Source organism: Ambystoma mexicanum, chromosome 10 (genome assembly GCF_040938575.1).
Source record: "Ambystoma mexicanum isolate Mex_15411 chromosome 10, UKY_AmexF1_1, whole genome shotgun sequence".
Lineage (NCBI taxonomy): Eukaryota > Metazoa > Chordata > Amphibia > Caudata > Ambystomatidae > Ambystoma > Ambystoma mexicanum.
The window spans coordinates 697,812,732-697,836,031 of record NC_090932.1 but is presented as its reverse complement, the minus strand read 5'-3'; the positions used below and the strand labels follow the sequence as shown (position 1 = coordinate 697,836,031).

Here is a 23,300-nt window from a genome sequence, read left to right as displayed (position 1 = left end):
CATGAGCATGTGAATCCATGCCAGACCCCATGCTGGAGAAACAATGTTACCCAGTACTGACAGCCTGAAGGACATGTCAGTTTCCCCATAACATATGAGCAAAGCTAGAGCAGTGACGCAAGGCTTCACTGTACTGCAAAAAGAACAAGTCAGAATCAAAAATAAAAGCACAAAGTTTGGGGGTTTCATAAAGATGGAACGAAAGGTGCAGTAAAGAGAAATCTTTGCTAACATGGATGAATCCACCCACTTTTTTTTAAAATTTATTTATTATTTCCATTAACAACATACAGATACATAACATACAAACATGCAAATTGAACTGGCATTTTGGCAATCCCACAGATTCTGCTATGGGTTCGTTATCCCTGAACTGTCCGACGACCGTGCTTCCTCTGCCTGTAGCCACTTATGTGGGCCTCATCGGTGTTGGTGCTTATATTGTCTATTATTCGGTCACTAGTGTCTCCCTGTCCTGTGTCCTCTGGTGTCCCTGTGCATCCTCCGGGTCCTCCTCTTTGGATTCCTTCCCTTCTTGTCCAAATAAGTCCTGCACTAGGGAGTTCCATGCCGCGATTTTTTGAGCCGTTTCGCCTTCCCCTCTCTCTGCACTGCTCTGATCCACTCTGCAGTCTCCGCCTGCATCCACTTCCAGAGGTCCAACCACCACGCTTCTACGGTCGGGCCTTCTCTAGATTTCCAGGACACGGCGATCCTTATTTTGGCCAATATACATATCAAGTCTTTCATTTTTGCTAGATGTGCTTTGTCTCTGCCCCCTCGTGGGAAGAGGCCCAGCAGGTACCATTTGGGGCGCTCTGCCTGTATTTGAAGGCCAATCCTCATTATTTTGGTCCTAATCCCTTCCCAGAAAGTCTGTACCACCGGGCATGTCCAAAACATGTGCACCATGTCTGCTTCGTCAGCCGAGCAACGGGGGCACCCACGGGGATCCCCTCTACACATCACGTTCATCCTCTTGGGTGTGAGGTACGCTCTATGTGTCACATACAGCTGTGCTTGCTTGAACCTTGCATTTCTGGACACCTTCTTTGGGTATCGCAATACCCTGCCCCATTCCTGGTCACTGAGTGGTTTGTGAAATTCTTCTTCCCAGCGTTGTTTGACATGCAGCTCTTGTCCAGTATGAGGTCTCAGCATCTGGTCGTAAAATCTGGAGGTAGTACGTGTCCCCTCTGATATGTCGTACCACATATCCAGTGCTCCTGCTGTTTCCTCTTGGTCCTCCCATTCTGGCCATCTACTTTTGATTCAGAGGATTTGTGTGTTATACAGGATGAATTGGCCTTAGTGTATGTCGTGTTCTTCCACCATCTTTTGAAAATCGGCCCATCTCCCCTCTTTTCTCACATCCCCAATCTGCGCTACGCCTTTGGCCTCCCACTGTGATCGGAACATTGCCAACGCATTAGTGTCCATGCCTATTAGGCCCGCCAGGGGGATTTGTGCTGAGCAGGGATCTTCCGTCCCCTGTAGTTTCCATGCTCTTTTCCACAACCGCACTGCGAGGTTGAGCAGATACGGCAGTGTCCTAAGCAGGGGTTTTTGTTGCCACAATATAGGTAATGTGTTTTCAGTGCCGGCTGGAAGTTAATCCCATCAGTTGTTTCCTCCTCCCCCAACCATTTGACGGCGAATTTCAACTGCCCAGCTAAATAGTATTTTTCAAAGTCCGGCAACCTTATACCTCCTCCTTCATAATCCTTCTGTAGGGTCTTCATTGCAATCCTATTTCTTCCCCCTGCCCTTGCTATTGTGTTTAGTTTAGAGAAAAAGGCCCTAGGGATGCTATGCGGAATGTTTGTGAAATAATATAACAGGTGTGGGAGTACTACCATTTTCAGGAGGGCCGCCCTGCCCATCATTCCCAGTGGCAGTGTTCCCCAGACGGTCCTGCATTTTCGTGTTTTTTCTAGGGCTGCCTGCGTATTGTGTCCGTGAGAGTCTGCAGTGTCATGGTGGACCTCTATTCCCAGATATCTAAAGGAGTGAGTTGCCCATGTTAGGCCTAGGTCTGGGAGTTCCACCGGGGGGACCCACCACAGGTTCACCAGGGGGAAGATCAGAGACTTCTTTTTTATTGCTATACCTGAAAGTCTGGTGTAAGCTCCTATCGCCTCTAGGAGGCAGGGCAGACTGGTACGTGGGTTTTCAACAAACAACATGTCGTCTGCGTATAACGAAATTTGGTGGAGCACTCCGTCTACCTCTATTCCTGTGTCTCCGTATTCTGCTCTGAGGAAGACTACCAGCGGCTCAAGGGCCAAGATGTATAACATTGGTGATAGAGGGCAACCCTGTTTTGTTCCTCTATAGATCCTCCAGCCTTGCGAGATATATCGTCCTGTCTTCACCCTGGCTCTAGGTTCACTAAACAATACCCTAATCCATCTAAGGAACCCCTCTCCAATGCCAAAGTGGGCAAGAACACTCATCAACCAGCCCCAATTCACCAAATCTAATGCTTCGACTGCGTCGAGGGATACGATCGCACATTCTCCTCGCCCCTGGTTTGTTCTGTCTATCACGTGATGTAGTCTACGGAGGTTCCATGATGCATTTCGTCCTGGAACGTAACCCGTTTGATCAGGATGTATTAATGAGGGAATTACGTGTTTCAGGCGGTTAGCTAAAACCGCTGTTAGTATTTTGGCATCCTTGTTAATAAGGGAGATCGGCCTATATGTCGTGCACTTTGTGGGCGGTTTCCCTGGCCTAAGGATCGGTACGATAATTGATTCTGACATGCTGGCCGGCAGTCGTGCACGTTCATACACGTCTTGACATGTCTCCAATAGCCTTGGGGTGAGAGTGTCCTTGAACGTTTTATAGAACTCACCTGGGAGTCCGTCCGGGCCTGGGGATTTGCCTGTGGGGAGTTCTGCTATTACACCCGCTATCTCTTCCTCTGTGAGGGGAGCATCAAGTATTTGGGTCTGCTCATCTGCTCATCTGTTATTTTGGCAGTCTTATCTCTGCCAACGCATCAGTTATATCCTCAGGGTCCACCTCTGGGTTAGGGGCATATAGTTTTTCATAGAAGCCCGCAAATAAATGGTTAATGTGCTCCTGATCTCTATCCCTGTCTCGTCTTCTAGCACTGTAATGAGCTCCCTTTTAGTTTCTTGCCTAGTGAGCCAGGCTAGGAGTCTACTAGGTTTGTCCCCTTCCGTGTGTAATCTTTGCAGGTACCTCCTATAATTCAACCGGCCCAGCTTCTCCCAAAGCTCCATACACCTCGTTCTCAGCTCGATCAATTCCTTAGGCTCCCCTCCCACTGCCTGTGCCCTGCGTTCTTCTGTTTCTATCCGCCTCTCCAATTCATTAAGTTCTTTTATGGCTGCCCCTTTTAGACCTCCCATTTCACCAATTGCTACCCCCCTTATTACCACCTTGAACGCATCCCAGAGTATGGCGTTACTCTCTACACTTCCTTCATTATGGTCAAAGTAATCATCTATTGCTTCTTGGAGGTGTTCCTGGAATTCGCCCTCTCCTAAGGCTTCTGCCCGGAGTCGCCACGTTGGTATTGGGGCTTTCCCATGTGTGTGTGCCCATGTTGTCAGTATAGGCACGTTCTGAAAGTGTTCGGGCTCTTATCTCAATCCCTGTAAAGTCTTGTAGTGATTCTGTGCCCGTGAGTATATAATCTATTCGTGTGAATATTCCGTGGGGTGCACAATAATGTGTGTACCCTCTTCTTGCCCCATGTACCTATCTCCAGACGTCCGCCAGCTTCAGGTGATCCAGGGCTCTCTGCAGTTCCTTGGCAGGTGGTGTTGGCCTCTTATACTCGTTGTCTGATCGATCGAGGAGCGGATTTAGGGTGCAATTAAAGTCTCCAGCCCAAATAAACATATCTCTGCATTGGGCCAATTTAGGTGTTATTTTTTTGAAAAATTCCATCGTGTCGTGGTTTGGAGCATAGGTATTAACTAGGCACACTTCCCTATTTTCAGCATGCTGTGCACTATCACCATTCTCCATTCTGGGTCGATCTCCTTCTTAATGAGTTGGAATGGCACTCCCGGTGCAATCCATATCAATACTCCTCTTGCATAGTTGGAATATGTGGCACTATATACCGGTCCTCCCCATTTTTGATCGACCTTGGACTGCTTCTCTCGTGTCAGGTGCATCTCCTGGAGCATTGCTATCTTGACCTTCATTTTGTTCAGCCAGGCATAGACCCGCAATCTCTTAACATACGCGTTAAGGCCCCTCATGTTGCAATTGTTAGCTCATCCCGGCTCATGATTGTTTGTCATCGTGGCCTCGTCCTCCCATGGCCTTGCACTTATGCCCCCTTCCGTGCTTTTGTTCCCTCCGTTGCTGGCCGAGGTTGCCCCCATAGGGCTCACTTCCTCCTTCTCTTGACGTTCGCGTCTCCAGGATCTTTGCTGTGTTCTGTCCCAGCCTCTTTGTGATGGTGCATCCCCATCATAGTCTTCATCATGTCTTCCGTCGCCAATGCCATCTTCTAACCATTCCCTCTTGTCTATAACCCAAACTGTAACTTGAAAAATAACGCCCAGCCACCCTCCCCCAGCTCGGGCCTCGCCGCGTCCCTCGTCATGCTCCTCTAGGCGAAGCTGACTTGCCGCAGCGCGATGCCTTAAAACTGACATCTGAACACTCTTACGCTCTTCCTGGGGTTGCGTTCTGATTAGCTGGTGCGGTTTAGTAGGGTTGATCGCTCCTTCATAGTAACTTTTCTTTTCCTGACTTTTATTTGTTACGTACTTGGCTTCAGTGATTCTGCTATCTGCGGATCTCTTGCCCCGGCTGGACCCTACCCCTGGCAGCATTTCTCTGCTCCAGTTGGAGAATTCCTTGGGCGTCCATCCACGTATAGGCCTCCTCCGTGGGCTCAAAGAAATGTGTCTTCCCTTTGTGAATAACCTTCAGTTTAGCCGGGAACAGGAGCATATATCGTATCTCCGCTCTCCTGAGGCGCTCCTTCGTGGGGCCGAACTGTGCGCTTTGTTTTTGGACCGTAGTTGTATTGTCCGGGTACATGGTGACCTTGGAGGAATTCCTGGTAATCTCCCCCCCTCCCCTCGAGAATGCCAGTATCCTTTCTCTATCCTTGAAATTCATAATCTTGGTGATTATGGCCCTTGGAGGGGCGCCCGGCTGGGGTCTTCGCATCAGTGCCCTGTGCGCTCGTTCCACCACAAAGCCCTGGGACAGTGTTCCAGCTCCGACCGCCTGTAGGAGCATGTTCTCGATATATTCTGTGGGGTCATTTCCTTCCTCTCCTTCCGGAACCCCGATTATGCGGACGTAATTCCTCCTTGCCCTTCCCTCCGCATCTTCTACTCTCCTTTACAGGATCTTAACTTTCTGGAGCACTTCCGTCATTTGAGTCCGTGTGACGACAGAGTCCGCTGTGTTCTGCTGTATCTGTTGCTCTACTGTTGTTACCCTGTCTGTCAAGTTCCTTGCATCCTGGCGGAGGAAGCCTATGTCCACCATGACCGTGTCCAGTTTTTGTTCTAGGGACGCTTTCAGGGACCCTATGGCTGTGTCCATCTTCTTCTCAAGGGACGTCTGTAGAGAGGCAATCGCTTCTAAGATCTGTCCATCCTTTCCCTTGTCTGGTTGGTGTGGGGTATTCATTTCTATCACTGCTGCCTCCGGTGGGCTCAGCTGCCTACTGTCTGGTGCCTTGGCAAAGGTGTCCATACTGACTTGTTTCGTTTTCCCTTCTGCTTTCTTGTTGGACATTGTCACCGTGTGGGCCTCGGGCGCCGCCCTGTTGTCTCGCCCTTTGCCTGTGGTCTGTGCACAGGATCCGTGTGGGGTCGGATCCGGTTTGGGTTTAGGCTGCTGGTAACTAGTGTCTCTTGGCTTGTTACAGTCTCTCGGTTCCCTTCCTGCCCCTCTTCTCCAGGCTTATGGTCTCGGCATATGATATTTCAACTTTTATCCCCGCCTGGTGTCGTCCCTCAGTGGGTTCTGCTCAGACTGTAGTCCCAGCTATGTATTTCTTTTTAGATTTGTGTGCTCGGGGCTCATCTCTTCTATATTGTCTATGAGGTGTCGCAGCCTGGTCCGCCTTGTTGTTGTAAAGTTCTCAGCTTCTTGTCGCCCTTTTTCCCCCTCAGTGGGTTATAAGTATTGTCCTTTCTCTCCTGGGGGGTCCCTTTGATTTCGGGAGTTGCTGGGCACCCTAAGGGTATTATGTGGGCCTCCCAGCGTTCTCCTCACCTTCTTGCTGCTGGGCCTCGTGGATGTCCTTAGAGCGATCCCCAGGCAGCCACCTCTCGGTTTGTTTTCTCCTCCTCGCTCCACTGTCCCTCCCGTTGACTCCGATGGTCCTCCGGGTCTCTCTGCCATGTGTGAGGCTCAGTGGGGGGCTCGTTCAGCTCCCTCAGCACCTCCTCCTCCGTGGCCTCTCTGCGTTCACTGTCACGGCTGTTCTGTCTCCAGCCGCCTGCCGCTGCTGCTCCGGGGGGCCCTGGTGCCCGCTCCTTGCTTGCTGAGCCCTCGCTGGTACCTTCGGCGCCTCCTCCTCCGCGGCCGCTCCGCTCGACTCTCACTGTCGCGGCCGCTCTTCCTCCTTCCTGCGCTCCCCGCTGATGTTCTCCTTTCCTCGAGCCCGCGGCACCGTCCGGCGGCTTCTCGCTGTCTCCTGCCTCGGGTCGCTGCACTGCAGGGTTTCCCTTAACGGGCCGCCATCTTGCCTGCAGTGCTCCGTGTGTTCGTCACTCTTTTTAATCACTTTCCGCAGTCAGATTTTTCTCAGGATTCGGATCGGCTGGTCAAGGAATCTTCCGACGCCTGCCTGTGAAATTACGGGTCAGTTAAATCAGTTTTTATCGGATTATCATCAGGATCATTAAGGAGCTTCCCTGTTGTGCTTCTCACTGCATGGCCGCTTAGCCACGCACCCCGAAGCCACCCACTTTAGTTTTGATTTTCCACTTTTCACCTAAAAAGTCTATACATGAAAAACGTTTGTATCTTACAAATAAACATATTATATTCATATTTAGATTCCCCTAATCATGCCACACTTGAAACAATTCACATGTTTGCACGTTCAAACCGTTATGAATATGACATTTTTTGCCAGACATCTAAAGTTATCACATTTTCGAATCTCTGCTTTGCAACATTTTCTGGGGAGTTAAGAACCCATTTTAGGTTGTAACTTGTCCCCAAAATCGAATTTTGACATGTGTAACTTCAATAAATAGGCCTGTTCAGCAGACTTTTGGTGTTAATTGAAGCATTATGGTGTGTCATCAGACTTGCTAGATGCCGTCCACCGCTCTCCTCCGTGCCACCCTGTACAGCGGTACCCCATCTCCGTGTCTCTCTGTATTATACCCCTGCTGTAGCTCTGTTCTGTTACCTCTGAAAAGTGCTCCGTTATGCATCTGTAGTGTTGTATACCTCCTCTCCGTTGCTTCTCGAACCAATGTCCGCACTCAAATACCATAATAATTCTTAAGAAAATGAACAAACTATGATTGTCCATTTAAACTAATGAGTATCTTTAAACATCCATGCAAACCCCGACTTTCATTTCACAGTGAAGTTTAATTTCTCCTCTGAGCATCTGATCCAATCTCTGCTGCTCCTTTGTTGACTTGAGCCTGCAATTAACCCATCAACCTTTCTTCAATCAGGGCTAATGGCCATCTGTTACTTATCCCAGAGAACAGGCCCCAATAAAATTCCTTCATGCTCACTGCTTGAGTGTTCTGAACAGAAACTGAACCCTTCTCAGGAAATAGAAACTTAAAGTCATGCCTCTAGAAACAGAAACTGTTTGTGAAGGTTACATTTCCTTTGGCACACAAGGCCTTCTGTTTCTTTTTAATATAAATGGCTCTTGCCATCACCCATCTGTTCATTGTTTTAAGCTGCACATGAACTCACTTCCCATGATGGCAAGTTCTGTTTTTACAAACTATCAAGTCAGGCATCAATCACATTGAATGAATAGTAGGCCTCTGGTTTTTCTTTGGCTTTGACAATGGCCTACAAGGCTTACTTCGTGTATTTCTCTTTCTTTTAAAACAACATTTTTGATGTAGCAGCTGAAAATGAAATGCTGCCTATATGTCGGTCAGCTCACAATGTGCCTTTTTAATTCCCGTCTGCAGCCTGGTTTTGTTTTTCACACATTCCTTGCTTCAACTGAACAAGTACATACATTTGAATTCACTACGCACATTAGCTGTGTTGAACTTTTTGATGATGGCTTTTCAGTCTGCAAGTGCGCCTTTCCATGACAAGAAGGTATTTCTGCACATTTCGGGCCAAACATGGACTTTCACTATATTTGATGTGGGGTGGGCTTTTAAAGACCACTGAAACCACCCCCTCCTCTGTTCATTTATCATGATAACTCCAGGGAAAGAGCAGGTGAGAGTGGGTTTTTCTCACAATTCAAATTTCTCGGTGGGGAACGTCCTGCTCGTCTTCATTGTTCAGGGAGTGGGCTCTCTGGTCGTCGCCTTATTTTTTCATTACAGGGGTATAGTCACAGACCCCTCCCACCTTTTACTCCCTAGTTCCTTTCCAGGGTCCTTCCTGGACTGAAGTTAATCGTTCCCCAGGTTGGAAGGAAGGATGTTAATTCTAGAGAGGAGTAAAAAGAGTTAAGTATTTTTGATTAGACAGGATTTCCCCGGATATTACATATACATTGAGGCACAACATTGCGTATAAATTAAAACACTTATCTAATTTCACTTTTACATATTTAAGATAATCCTTTTACATTTCCACAAATATTAAACTACTCGCCTGTTATATATATTTTTGTTTCCATCCGGGGTTTTGCTCTTGCCTGCCTATCTCAGATGGATCCTCGGCTCTAACTTCAGTAGGCTCCTCAATCACCCTTCAAGCCAGTCTCGAACGACAGCTTTTTAATAGACTGATGTGGACCCATTTCTCTTCTGTCTGTTCTCCTTTTGGGATGCAGATCTTTTAGGCAACAGGTGAGATTTTGTCCACAATTTAAAAATTACAAAGCCAAGACAGAAGACATTTTTGTTCCTTGGTCTGGTTCCTCTGTAAACTGTATAGGTAAACCCGGTCACCTACATCTTCATGGCTTCTAGGTCGTAGTAGGATTTCATTCCTTCAGCCGACTTCTCCAAGTTGTGCTGTGCATAAGCAAACGCGCGCTGGAGGTGCTTCCTTTGGTTCTCAATGTACTCATGAGCAGTAGGTGCATTAATCAGCATCTGATACTCAGTTCTATAGAGCAGATGCTGAGGCAAAACCATTTTTCTTCCAGTAATAAGCTGAAATGGAGACATTTTAGTTGCAGAAGATGGTGTATACAAAGACCAGGAGGCACAGTGGTAACTGAAGGTCCCAACTAGGTCCTGAGTCAGCCACGACTTCAGTATGCTTAGAATCATTTTATTGCGTCTCTCAACCCCTCCACTCGATGTCTGGCGGTAGGTAATGAGGAGTTCTCTTTTTACCCCTAGAATCTCCCGCTGCTTGGTAATCAACTTGCTGGTAAAATGACTTTCTCTGTATGACTCAATCCTTTGCGGGTGGCTGAAATGAGAGACAATGTGAATGATCATTGGCGCGGCAGCCGTCTCTGCCTTAGAATACGGGGCAGGAAGACATTTTACCCACTTTGTAAACAAGCATGTTACAGTCAACATGTACTTGTTTCCTCTAGAGGAGCGAATCACTTGCCCAATGAAATCAACTTGCAAATCGGACCAAGGCAGTGTCATTACCTTTTTGTAGAGGAGCGCCGAGTGTGGGGGAATTTGGCTGAAATTGTGCACATGCAAGACACCCCTTTAAATATATGTTGTGGCCAGTCTGCAACATCACACAAGATTTCCAATGTCATGTGAAAACCCCTATAACCTGCAGTGACCGTGCCATGGGCGCGATTCACCATCAGGCTCCGGAATGAGATAGGTACCACCCACTGGTTACATTCAGATAGGGATTTTCGTACCAACAAACAGTCTTGGATTCGGAAACATTTTGGAAAACCTCATTAAACACCCAGAGATCCTCTTTACCGGTATAATCCGATTCAGTTAGAGGACAACTCACGGGGTCTTCAATGTGTCGATAGAACTTTCAAATGATAGGGACCTCTTTCTGTGCAGTGATCAAATCTACATCCGGGGCATCTTTACTCCACTGAGAAGTCGTGAGTTCACTGTTGGCACGTGTTTGTGACCTGGTGTATCTATGGAATCCCCTACGGAGCTCCAGTTTTAGCCAACTAGTCAGCCAGGTCATTTCCAGTCTTACCTGGTCCTTACATTTTGGAATAACCTCTTAGCTTCGTTTCCCATGCTTTTAAGGGTTTATTGTTAGCACAAAACATGCCTCGATTCTTCCAGTTAATACACAAACCCATTCTTGACATAATCGTAGTGAATGATTATGACCAGTTCTTCGAGTTCATGATGTACTGCAGTGAGGGTGGCTTATGAACAGCCATCAACTCTGCCACCCGACTACTTCAGGGTCTTATTGTGTAGCCAGCAGAGGGCTCGGGGTATCTTTCACGCAGACATTCCAATGACAGCTACTCGTTTTTCCCCCAGTTATTGTCAACATGGTAAAGGACACCCATTCACATAAACTGGGGGTATTGTGATTAATCCAATGGAGTCATCTCAGATTCCCCAGCAGTAACCTCCAACCATGTAGCCAGGAGACAGCAGCCGTTACCTGATATGGACCCTGGGGGTGGCTATATGAGGGAGGAAACTGCCTCCAGGGAGATGTCATAGCTTCATTGGATGAGACATGGGAACCCCATTTGCCCATGAAAATAATACCTTGATACCCAATACCCTGATGGCCTACTAACATGCATCTATACCCCCCCATTTAGCAAAGATACAGAAACTGTTTTCCGAAACCCTTTAGGACAGGCTTTCATCCCTGCTCTAGAAAGTAAAATCTCCAAAACTACCTTTTCAGTTCTAATTACCCTCCATATGGAATTGTCTTATCCTTTAGAACCATTGAAAGTGATTTCCCGAGTAATCTGCATCAGTAAACATAAATGCACTCCATTTTCCACAAATAACCAAGTAGTGGGATGAGCAGGAAGAAAGCAATGATACAGAGCAGAAGGAGCCCCAAGCTCAAGGAACGTGCTAGTTTTTAGAGTGCATTGCTGTGCCGGACATTTAAAGATATCTAAAACAAACTCAAGGAAACGGCTGTTGGGAGAAGTCGTCGTACCTCTTGCTTGGTATGTTTTTCTAAAGTCCAACTGGTGTGGGACTCTATAAGACTTAACTCTTGGTATCATGGACCCAACTCTTAATATAGGCCTGTACTACGCAAGTCGGTAGAGTGGCTGAGCAGCCAAGCTCATTTTAGAAGGCGTTATGTGAGCTGTAGCGCAGTACACTGAAATTAGTAAACACAAGGATCCAAGTAAACACTTACACACTTGGTTATATTACATTATTTATATATACACAGAGGGCAAATCAATCATACTAAAAAGGCAGCAACTAACTATAACATTCAATGGAAGAAGGAGTTAAATTAATAGAAGAATCAATAATGCAAGTGAGTAATTTTTTTCTATGATACTCAGTTCCAGCACACAGAGTGACCTCAATCAAGGTCAGTAATAGCACTTATACATATATCACCTTTACACATTGAGTTTGAGGGAAAGTTTCAAAGTTAGATAGAACACACTTTAGCAACTGTTACAATTGTCTTTTCTCCCAGAGGGATGTAGGTAGTTGTTTCCCAGCAGAAAAAAAAAAGTGTTACACAATTTGGGGGGGGAACCAGCACTGCCAAAGCCAATAGGGTTGAGACGAGTGGCCTTTAGGCAACCAGGATAACTAGAGTCAAGTGGATAGTTCTAGTTCTGATGCAGTTCTTCAAAGAAAAGGTTATTCGCAGTCAGTAGTTCTTGAATTCCAGAAGCTCAAGGAGCCTACCTGAATGTGCACAAGCTCAAAGGCCTGCACAAGTGAGCTGAGGTCAACTCTAGATTGGTGAAAACAGCACTTCCCAAGCTAGGAACTGTTAGGCAAGAATGGATGCAGTTACCCTGTGGGAGACGACACCAGCCTTATCCTCTTGGTAATAGGTAACCCGCCTATTGTTATAGGTCAGTACTACACAAGTTGGTAGAGTGACTGAGCAGCCAGACTTCTCTCAAGAGGGGTAAATGTGAGATGTAGGGAAGTAACACAGATTCACAATTACAGGTATTCTAATAACATTTACTCTGTTTTCTAGTAAAATAATGATTTATTTAACAGTCAGTTTTAAATAAGCCTTCTTTAAAAAAGGGCATTATGCAACAATAAAAATACACTTCATAACAATTCCTCAGATTTATGATAAGCACGTAGATACCATCTTGGGAGGCCTCACCCACACTTCCTATAACCCAAGGTGACTTCAATTACTAGGAAAATGTTTGGCATTAATACATCACTTTTGGCACTTAATACAATTCTGAGGTTGTGGAAAAGAAAAAGGATAAGGTTAAGGGAAGGAAAAGGGTTAACATGTGAATACTTTTCAGTCTTCCCAATGAAGTCTAGGTTAGACCTTTCCCAGCAATACAAGTTAACTTATGCACCACCCATAAGGGACAGTTAAAACCAAAGTCAATGAGTCAGATGAGTCTGCGGGGAGCCAGGACAGCAAAGATGGCACAAAAGTATTGCACAATGTTATTAGATAGTTTGTAGTAAAACAAATCACTGTGGGGCCACAAGCTTTAAGGCTTGGAAGGGCAGAGTTAGAATCAACTCTGCAAAAAGCAGCTACTGCAAGTCTCCAGTGGGAACAAGCAAGCTACAGACAAAAGAGGCAAGTACTCCTTCAGTCAAGACAGTACCTTTGGTTTGTAGAAGAGGATCCAGCTTGCTTCTGTTTCGGTTGCAATCCTGCAGATCCTGGGTTCATGGGCCTCAGTCGTGGGGACAAGAGGGAGGACAACTAGAGGACTCCTGCAATGCAGTTGGAAGGTCGGCGGTGGCTACGGGCCCTCTTCAGATCAGCGCCACTTTGCGGCTTCAGCTACTGGTCAATAGCACCACTGTGGTTGTTGGACACTTGATGGGCTTCCCTTGCTTCTGGGGTCTAGCACTCTGAGGTGGCTCAGGCTTGGGTCGCCCTTCTTCGGGAGGGTCCTCTGGAGCTTCCTGGAGGTCTGGTCAGGCTCAAAGACAATACACTCTATTCTGGTTTTCCTGACCACTAGCACTCTGTTCCAGCAGCAAAGTACAGCTAGCAGGAAGAGGTTTTCTAGCAAAGTTCATCTTGGGGTCAGCTGGTCCCAAGTTGGTCAATACTAAATTGGAGCTTCAGCACTGCAGCAGGGCTTCACCGGTCCAGGAGGGTGCAGCAAGCTTCTCTTCCAGTTTCCTTCGTCGGAAGTTTAGTTTAGTGGTTGACTCTTCTTTATGCAGCGTTTCTCCCATTCATGGACAGCCTAGTCGTCACTCACAGCAGGATGGCTGTCCTGCAGGGACAGCTAGCCAATCAGCACTGGGTGCATTCAGGTAACCAAGGAGACCAAGGACAGGGAGTTGCGGGCACCTCCCTCACCAGACACACTGAAGTCACAGGCGGGTTTCAGCAATGAAGCCAGCCAAAGGCAAAATGAACAAAACGGTTAAACCTAGTTAGGCGCGCAGACTAAAACCCAAGAAGGACCTCAAGCAAATAATGGCAAAAAGGATCATGCCTATTTTGACAAAATGGGTCCTATGGGTGCATTACTGCAGCTGAGGATTCAGCCTGCGGTAAAACACACAATGGTAGGAAAACTAAACCACTGCCACCAGACATTAAATTTAGTGAGGGTAACAAAAATGTTTACATGAGTAAGTAGGAAAAGGGGCTACTAATTAACCACCCAGTAGTTCCACATAAGATGGGGTTTACTGGACGTACATAGGATAAACAGGTAAGCAACGTCAATTTCACTTCACTACTCTTGGGAACAGTAGTTCACCCAAGAGAAGGTATTTAAACTTGATGAGAAATCCAAAGGACTTCTCAGTGACACTGCACTGAAGGTGCTGTGTGTCATAATACAAAAAGGTAGATTCCTATGGAGTTTGTCAGACTCCAAAAACAAAAGAAAATACATCGTCCAAACCAGATCAAAATACATGAGAGTGAGAAAAAGGTCTCACTCACTGCAGGATAAAAATGAAAAGTCCTAAAGTCCAGCAAAAGAGCTGGAGGTCTCTAAAGTTGAAGGGAATTAGCACAGAAATAGGAATTCTCCCCAACAGGAAGCAATGTAAATGACACAAGGTAGTTGCACCTCAAGCATCACAATACCTTAAAAATGAAGATGTTCCAACTGGCGTCTTTACCGAGGCAGTGTTACAGACCCTGATACCTGCTCCTTGGTCATGGTGGCAAAGGGGTTTTTATTTGAATTAACTGTATTACATGTATCACATGTATCACAGTGGGTGTGACACACGGGCTTGGGTAACCCCCCAATGTTTCTGTGATACTCATTTGGTTATCAAATGGAATAGGAGTATCATTCATAGTAAGGAGATTCTTGAAGTGTTTACCTCTTTTAAAAGTGAGTCTTGGAAGAGTCAAAGGGGAGCTACCTCCTTCCAAAAATGAATAGTTACTCACTGTAGTGACTAACATACTCTAGTCCATAGTCCCATTTCCTCCATACTGTATGGGCGTCCCTCGCTAGGGACAGAAGATGGAACCTTTTTCACCAGAAAAAAACCTTTTTCCCCCTTTAAATTTAGAGGCGCGCAGGGGCAAGGCCTGGAAGCATGCGCTCCCCTGACTCCACCCACCGGCGCCACTTTCAGTCCCCATTGACGCATCAACAATATTTAACATTGCCTAATGACACCATTATTAGGGGGGGGGTGGTGGGACGTATGGAGGATAGGAGACTATGGACTTAGAGTACATCAGTCACTAAGGTGAGTAACTATTAAATTACTCTTATGTCCCGTCCCCTTTCCTCCATACTGTATGGGCGATTACAACTGAATGTAGCCCCAGAGTGGAGAGGAGACCCTCCTTAAGCAAACAGATTCATTAGAACTGCCTGTCCGAAAGCTGCGTCTGACCTAGAGGCAGCGTCCCAACAGTTGTGCTTACAGAAAGCCGAAGGGGCGGCACAGGTGGCCGCCCTGCTGATGACTTGCCGCTGATATGCAATGGCCGGGGCCTTGGATCCGATAGCATGGGCGTGCATGTTAGCTGGAAGTGGCTTCTGCTGCCCCACATGGGCCTCCTTGATGGGCGGAACCATCTACCTTGCTATAAATGTCTTTGAAGGCTGATACCCGGGCCTTGACCCCCCGCCCCCGAAGGTGACAAACAGGGCGTCCGACTTGCGGAAGTCATAGGATTAGGGCAGATAGAATTTCATAGCACGTCTGACATCCAGACATTGCAGGACCCTCTGAGCCTCATCCGTAGGGTCGGCGAAAAACATAGTCTTACCTATCTCCTCGTTTAGATGGAAAGCGGTGGCTATCTTGGGTGGAAACGCGGTGTGCGTTCGCAGGACCATCTTTTCCTTGTGAAAAATAGTGTAGGGTTCCGATGCCACCACTGCCTTGATCTCGCTGTCCCTGCGAGCAGAGAAGAGGCCCACCAAAAGAGCTGTCTTAATGGTGACCAGTCTGATGTCCGCGGACGCCATTGGCTCGAACAGTTTGTGCGCCAAGGCGCCCAACACAACATTGAGGTCCCACACGGGGTGTGGTTTTTTGATGGGCGGGTAGAGCCTAGTGATGCCCGCCAAATGCCGCTTGATCACCAGGTTGGAAGAGGAGAAGACACCTTCTTCCGAATTTCTGTAGGCCCCTATGGCTGCCAAATAGGCGCAGCATGTGTCCACCTGCACGCCTGAGTGAGCAAGGTGTCCCAAAATTGAGAGTTCATCATCCAAAGTGCACATAAGGGGGGGGGGATTGATCTCTTTAGGGTCCGCCCAATGACAGAACCTAGTCCATTTACTCTTGTACTGGCTCCCAATAGCCTTGCTCCTAGCGTCCTGAATGATTTCTAGGTTAACATGCGAAAGGCTCAGGTGCTTCAGCGCGACATGCTCAGGAACCACGCTGCAAGGGCTAATTTGTGTGGAGCGGGGAGTATGACTCTGCCCTCCTGCTGCGTCAGAAGATGATCCGGGCCCATCGGTAGGTGAATGGGTGGTCTATCCGATAGGCTGAGAAGCTCAGAGAACCACAGTCTAGCTGGCCACCATGGAGCTATCAGGATGAAGCAGAGATTCTTTTATCTTGCAGATCACCCTGTGGACCAGGGTTGTGGGAGGGAAGGGATATGCTTGTCATGTCTTTCCACTGTATCTGGAATGCGTCGGTTAGGGATTCGGGGCCCTGCCCCTGCCAGGACGCGAACTGCTGGCACTTCTTGTTGTCCCAGGAGGCAAATAGATCCACTTGAGGAGGCTCCCATTTGTTGAAGATCTCCAGTAGCAACTGATCGTTCAATTGCCACTTGTAATTGTCCGCTCCCAGTCTGCTGAGCCTGTCCGCCTCCAGGTTGGACTCCCCTGGAAGGTGGAGGGCCCCAAGTTAGATGTTCTCCAGTGCCCATTCCCACATGATGATGGCTAGGCTGCGTAGTGGAGGGGACCTGGTACCCCCCCCCTTCCTTGTTGACATAGTACATACTGGTGGAATTGTTGGTCTGTATGAGGACTATCTTGGCACCAATAAGCGGAAGGAAAGCTTTGAGACCTTGCCAGATAGCTTTCAGCTCCAGCCAGTTGATATGAGACTCCTGCTCCTGCCGGGTCCAAACTCCATGGACACTGGTTGTCCAGAGTGGCCCTCCAAGTCTTCCAGGGAGGAATCCGTGGTGATGGTGACCTGCAGGGCCGGCTGCCAGAAGGGCTTGCCCCTGTGCAGGCTGCAGTCCCTGGACCACCATGTGAGGTCCGAGTGGCGAGAAGGAGGAATGCTGACCGGCTCGGCTTGAGAGCCCTTCTCCTGATTCCATGAGGCTGCGAAGTGCAGCTGTAATCTCATCTTGAGTCTCGTGTGCGGTACGGCCGGTAGAAACACTGCCATGATACCCAATAGGTGTTGGTACCACCAGGCTGAGGTTACTGCTCAGGTAAGGAAGAGAGTTGTGAACCTCTTGATGGCCGTGATCTTGTCCTCCGAGGGAAAGACTCTCTCGGAGCTAATGTCCTAGTTGAGGCCCAGGTAGGTCAGGCTCTGTAGAGGTTGCAGTGGAGAATTCTTGAGGTTTATCGTAAACCCCAAGTCGTGGAGTATGGTCATAAGTGTGGAGGAAGTGTGGTGAACCGCCTCCTGAGATCCCACCCTGACGAGCCAGTCGTCCAGGTACGGGTAGACGTGGTAAACCTCAGCCATGAGGAGGGCTGCCACTGCATTCATGAGCCTGGTAAATACCCTGGGGGCTAAGTTGAGGCCAAAGGGTAGCAGCCTGTATTGGAAATGGCAGCCCATGAACCTGAAGCGAAGAAGGGAGCGATGCGGCTGCCAAATCGCCGCAGAACTTAAAACGCCAGCTGCCCCCCCCCCATCCATCAACATAAGATGATTTGTGGTGGTCAAGCATTCAAACTGCCATGAGAACTAAAATATACATTCCCTAGAGGAGAAAATATCCCTGAAACAAGACCTCATCAAAATTAAGGCACCTATACCCAAGGTCTTATCCCCCTCAAACCTGCCCCCTTACCCCGACCTTTCAGTTGAGAAATTACGGAAGAAAAAACTGAATATTACCAGAAAACTCAAACCTTCAAAATGCAAAGGGGAGATCTGCCCAGCAACTATCATCAAGGCCTGCGCTGATGTCCTTGATAATAGTCCCTGTTGATCACTAGTTCAACGCTTCCTTCTCATCGAACCATGTACCTACCAGTCTGCAAGAATCCTGGGTCCTCCCCCTACTTAAAAAACCTAGCCTTGACCTCCTTAGCTCCCAACAACTACTGCCCGATCACCACAGTTCCATTCCTACTAAAGATATTGTATAGGGTAGCATACAACCAAATTCAACCTGATCTTGAATCCAACCATATCCTAGTAAAGCGCCAATCTGGCTCTGTCCAGGTCATGGAACACAGTCAGCATTGCTAGACTGCTTTAGAGACGAAGAACGACAGCCTTTCTCATTCTCCTTGACCCATCTGCCGCCTTTGACCGGGTAGACCACAAAACTTTGTGCCACCACCTCACAGCAGCCGCCAACTTTTCCCCAAGAAGCCATGACCTGGGTTGCACCGTTCCTTTAGGGGAGATCCACAAGTCTTCTCCGATTCGGCAAATTACCCCCCCTCACCCCAGCACCCATCCCGTGTGGCGTCCCGCAAGGTTCCACTGTCTCCCCCACCCTTTACTATATCTTTACCCAACTCCTCGTTTACCTCCTGGATGATCTTGGCATAACCTAAACCAACTATGCCGATGAGACCCAAATTCTCCTCCCTCTCACAGGGTCCCATGATGAGGACACAATGACGATCAACAAAATCTACCTAACCATACAGACCTGGATGGCCACGAACCATCTTTGTCTAAACGATAAAACGAAGATCCTAATAGTGGGGTCTCCAGCTATGCTAAAGAAACCCCCACCCCCCCCCCCATAATCATTGTTCCTGATGGACAGCATTCAAATCCCAGTCTCAACGTCCGTGAAAACCTTGGGCGTGCACCTAGATGCCACCCTCTCCCTCACTAAAAAAAGTTTATGCAATTGCCTAGTCAGCCGCATAGACGGCCAAACATCTTAATGCAGCCAGACAATTCCTTAGACCGACAAGCTGCCTCACCACCACATGTTCAAGAACAGGAGCAAGACTTGACTATTGTAATGACCTTTTGGCAGGCACATCTAAGAAAAATATCTGTAAAATGCAGGTAATCCAAAACAATGTGCTACACTCGGCACTCAATATTTCCAAAAGATATGTCAGCAGCAAGAAAGGAGGTGCACTGGCTTCCGATCCAGGAAATGATTAATTCCAAAATACTTACCATCACTCACAAATGCCTGCTAAACACAGCACCTGAGTATCTGGCCCAAAATAATTGTCAGAACCAACCCCTGGGAGGTCAACCCACATCCAACGCCCTCCCGCCTTCGCTAAACTCGGAAAACTCACTGGGCCTTCAGGAAGGCCCTTAGAACTTGGCACTTCACCTAATCCTTTCTCTGGTTGACCACAGACTTGGGGAGCGAAGAGGCTTGACGCTTGCTCCACACTTACCGGTTGTCTGCTTTTTTTCCCTCAGGTATATGTACCGTCAACTGGTTCGCAACCGCACCTTGATGCCTTTGGTCTTTGGCGCTTTACAAATGCAAATTAATAAAATAAATAAGCTTGTCTGTCGAGCACGACTATGGCTCCTCGTTTATCTGCTTACCCCCAAAGCAATTGTTTTGTTACTGGCTAGGAACTTAATGGCTTTACACTTCCCATTCGAGAGGTTCTGAAAGGTTCTTGCTCTTGGGTTTCAAGTGTAGATAGTTCACACAAAACCAGATTCTTTTTAAACACTATGGACTGGGGTCGTGTATTGCTCGCTACAAAAGGGCATAAAGTGGAAAGACTATGCAATCTCATCTCTGTTTTCGGGACAGCACTGGTAGGTTCCTATAGCTACCTGTCCACATTGACCTCTTCTCCCATTTTACTTTTTGTATAACCTACTACAGTCATTACGGCTAATAGTGCAGAGGGAGCATATCCTTCCCCACACCCTTTTCTCCAAATTTCTTTTTGTATTTTACATCGACAAGATGGTAGCAGTGTGATCCATATTTTATTGGTACATTACAGTGCACTTTTATTTTTACTGCAAGATATTTGGCCACTACAATGGCCAAAAGGATAAAGCATCAAATAAAAATGACCGTGTTGTTTAAGGCACCTCTGCGCGAAGAACTGCCCTTGGCAAAGCTCCTCCTTTTCAGAGGTAAGAAGTTCCACATTTGGTAACCCTGTCTGCGTGCCTTGGAAGGGAACTCTGCGTGCTTGTAAATAGTTTGACATAGTATGGGGTTCCCGACACCATTCCATATCCAGGCCTGCATGATGTCAAACAAGTTATTTATCTAGGATTGGCTAACCAATCAGATTGAATGGTGCAGGTGTCCAGATAGGTGGACTAGGGAATCCTCAGCCCAGCTTTGTGTACATAAGAATGTACATAAAGGGAAGGAATCTGAGCCATTTGAGAGTCTACCACTTGCACCCTTATTCAAAATACCAAGAGGAAATTAAAGTGTGCTTGGATAGCACTGCAAATGTCATTGACCACGACAACTCCCATAAGGCAAAGTAATGCCTCTCTTCACCAGAGGAAGCCAAGCTCAGGTTTCTTCCCCAGTAGAACCAGAGGGTACAATTGGTTCTCCATCCAGCACTTTTTTCAGCATGCACCCAATTCGTATTAGGAACAACAGCCCTGAACCAGTCCAGAAGGTCCGCATATGGAGATGGAAAACCTCTAACTGGGACATTGAATTGCTGTACCTGCTACTCAGCATGGTAGGAGACATCATTGAAGGGCATCTCCATGGCTCTGCTGCTGCTTGTAGCACCCAGACCGAGTTGGCTCACCAGAGCTGATGTCTTTAGCCCTCTCCTTGTTGCCTGGAGACCCTTGCTGGGTCAGCTACAGACTGGTCACTGCTAGTTGCATATTCAGCCCTATTCCGGCTCTACAGACCTCAAAGCAGGTCTTCCTGGCCGGGAACCCCAAGACCAGCTACAAATCTTCTGTGACTATAAGTCCTAAAGTGAAGCTAGAAACAGCAGCCAGACCCAATACTGACCCATAAACTACACCTGCAACCCCTGGGTGTTCTTCATGCGGCTTTCTGAGCAAGTAGTCTCCCCCAGGTCTTCGTACTTACCTCAAGTTGCTGGTCTAACCCTTGAGGGCACCTAGGGCCTCCTTGAATAGCCTCTATTTTGCACAAATAGGTTGCTGTGATGTCTTGAGAACATAATATGCAGGACACAGCAACCTATTTACGCTCAGCTGTCAGTTACAGGACAGCTCCATGTACTGTTTGGCTAGTGTTTGCCTTAATATACTCAACCAGAGCACTGTATTTTACAGTGCTTCAGTTGACAATATAGTTAATCAAACTGATACCAAGGGGCAGAGGTCCCTGCCCCTTGGTATTGCCAACAGGGTGTGCCTAAAAGAGACCTGCGCCCAAGGCCCTACGCGGAAACAACAGATACCGAAAATGCAGCGGCAAAACATGGCATAATGGTCTTCATGGTCAAAGACAACATACAAGTATTGTGAGAAATATCCACACTTATAAACACTATGTACCTTATTATGTTTAGAGGTAGATCTGTTCAGTGGGTGTTCCATGGCAGACCAATCAGATTTAGCGAAACAAGAAAAATTGGCTATTTTGTTCTTGGGATAAGTTTTTATGCACATTTCCACCACCGATAAAACAGACCATTTTGCTGTAATTGTAAATACAATTGTATAAATCGCTCTCAATAATTATGTATGAATGATCAAGAAACTGCATTAGCTCTAAGAGGCTACAGACATCTTTTACTGACCAAAGAACCTACAGGCTTACTTTGCCTGCTGCGTAGTGTAGGACCTAAACTCTGGAGACGTATTACAGTAGATTAAATTGAATGGAAGATGGATGTTTAAAAAGGTGATACTGCAACTTGGTTGATTTAGCAAATCTGCAGTTGAGAAATCTACTGATTCCTTAAAAAATCAAGCAGTGAAAAACAGGACACATGGTTTCAAAAGGAGACCAACTTCCAGCACATTGTATTTATTGAGCAACATTTGTTTCAAACCTCGTCATGACCCGAACATAGATGCAATTTCTCCTAGTATCGTCCCCAAAATTAGCACATTTGTTAAGACATTGTTACTGTTTTTAAAACGGCTTCAATTTTAAGGTCTCCTAGACAAAGCAGTATATTATAATTACCTTGAAAGTAGCAAATGCATCAGAGGCAATATCAAATGTTGACATTTCAACATATCTGAAGAAATCGTAGAACTGCTCCGACCACAAAATAATTTTAGCCAGCGGTTCATGTCTGATGCATTCTCTTAACATTATGCCACAGTTGAGAGCGATTTCGGGCGATTCGTAGCTGTAAAAGTAGAGTGTACTATTAGTAAGAAAAATGAAGGGTATCAAAATGACATTAGTTCCTGTTAATTCAATCTCTACCCAAAATGACAGCAGACCACTCAATCACTAATTGATAAAATACTCCAACAGCAAAAATGAAACAAATACATGGTTTATGAAAAAAAATAAAAATCACACACCAGAGACCATCTGTGCCAATCATTCGTTTTCATAACTTGTCTATCATCATAAAAGATATTGCAATGAAATTTCACTCTCGTGAGTGTCTTAGTTATTTCAGTCCATTAATTTCTTGTAGCACCGATTGTTGTCTGTTAAACCCCCTACTAGGAAATTGAATTTGCATGCCAAATGGCTGCAAGTAATTCAGAAACTTTGAAGGACTTGAAATAAATCCTCAAACAGAGCTTAAAACTAAATCCAATTAATTGTAGGTCAATCATCGCTGAACTATAGTCAATACACTTCCAACAGGGCTGAATCCACCTATATAATAAAGATCTGACTTCACACGGTAGCCATTGAAATTCACTAGTAAAATAAGTGGGACTAAAAAGGGAGAGGGGCCTGTGTGGCTGAGATGTAAAATCTGACGAGGCGGCCCCCTTGCCCCAGCAAACGAAGAACCAAGGTATCTTCTGTTTCAGTTGTCGTATGAACGGCCTGGCAAGCTCACTCTCTTCAAAAATATTTCAAAATTAAAAAGCAAGGATCATGCTGTAAACTCAGAACAGACTTTAGCTAGGACGAAAGTGGTCCCTTGAGTACCTGCAAAATGTCAATGAGAAATGAGGAACAAGAATGAGTGCTGAGAAGAGCTGCAGGCTGTAAGATGCTGAAGCAGAAACATACCAGTCACCGAACATTGTGAGATGCTCAGCAAATGGAAGAGATGCCCAAATGGTGGCCTGGCGCTGCAAGCAGACAACCAATGCAGCTAACACACAGACTCTCCCAAAGAGAATGCGAGTACCACTGCAAGCAAACACAGAGGGAGAGGTGCAGAGGATGATGAACGAAAAACACAGAGGAAAGGGCTACAAAGTAGTGAAGTGAGAGAAATCCCAAAGAGGGGTTATCATGAAAAGGCTACCTGTGATCCAAACCAAAGCAAGCACAGAATCTTCACTGTGCACATCGCCATCAGGCTTTAC

The 23,300-nt window shown here is 46.8% G+C and overlaps 1 protein-coding gene across 2 annotated transcripts in view; it reads right to left on the bottom strand.

Moving 5' to 3' along the window:
* The window catches only part of CAB39 (calcium binding protein 39), a 323,674-nt gene that overhangs the window by 184,899 nt on the left and 115,475 nt on the right, over positions 1–23,300 (bottom strand). For both annotated transcript variants that reach the window (XM_069618308.1, XM_069618309.1), the window contains exon 5: positions 21,976–22,144. In XM_069618308.1, the coding sequence (XP_069474409.1) occupies positions 21,976–22,144 (169 nt within the window). The remainder of the gene's footprint in view (positions 1–21,975; positions 22,145–23,300) is intronic.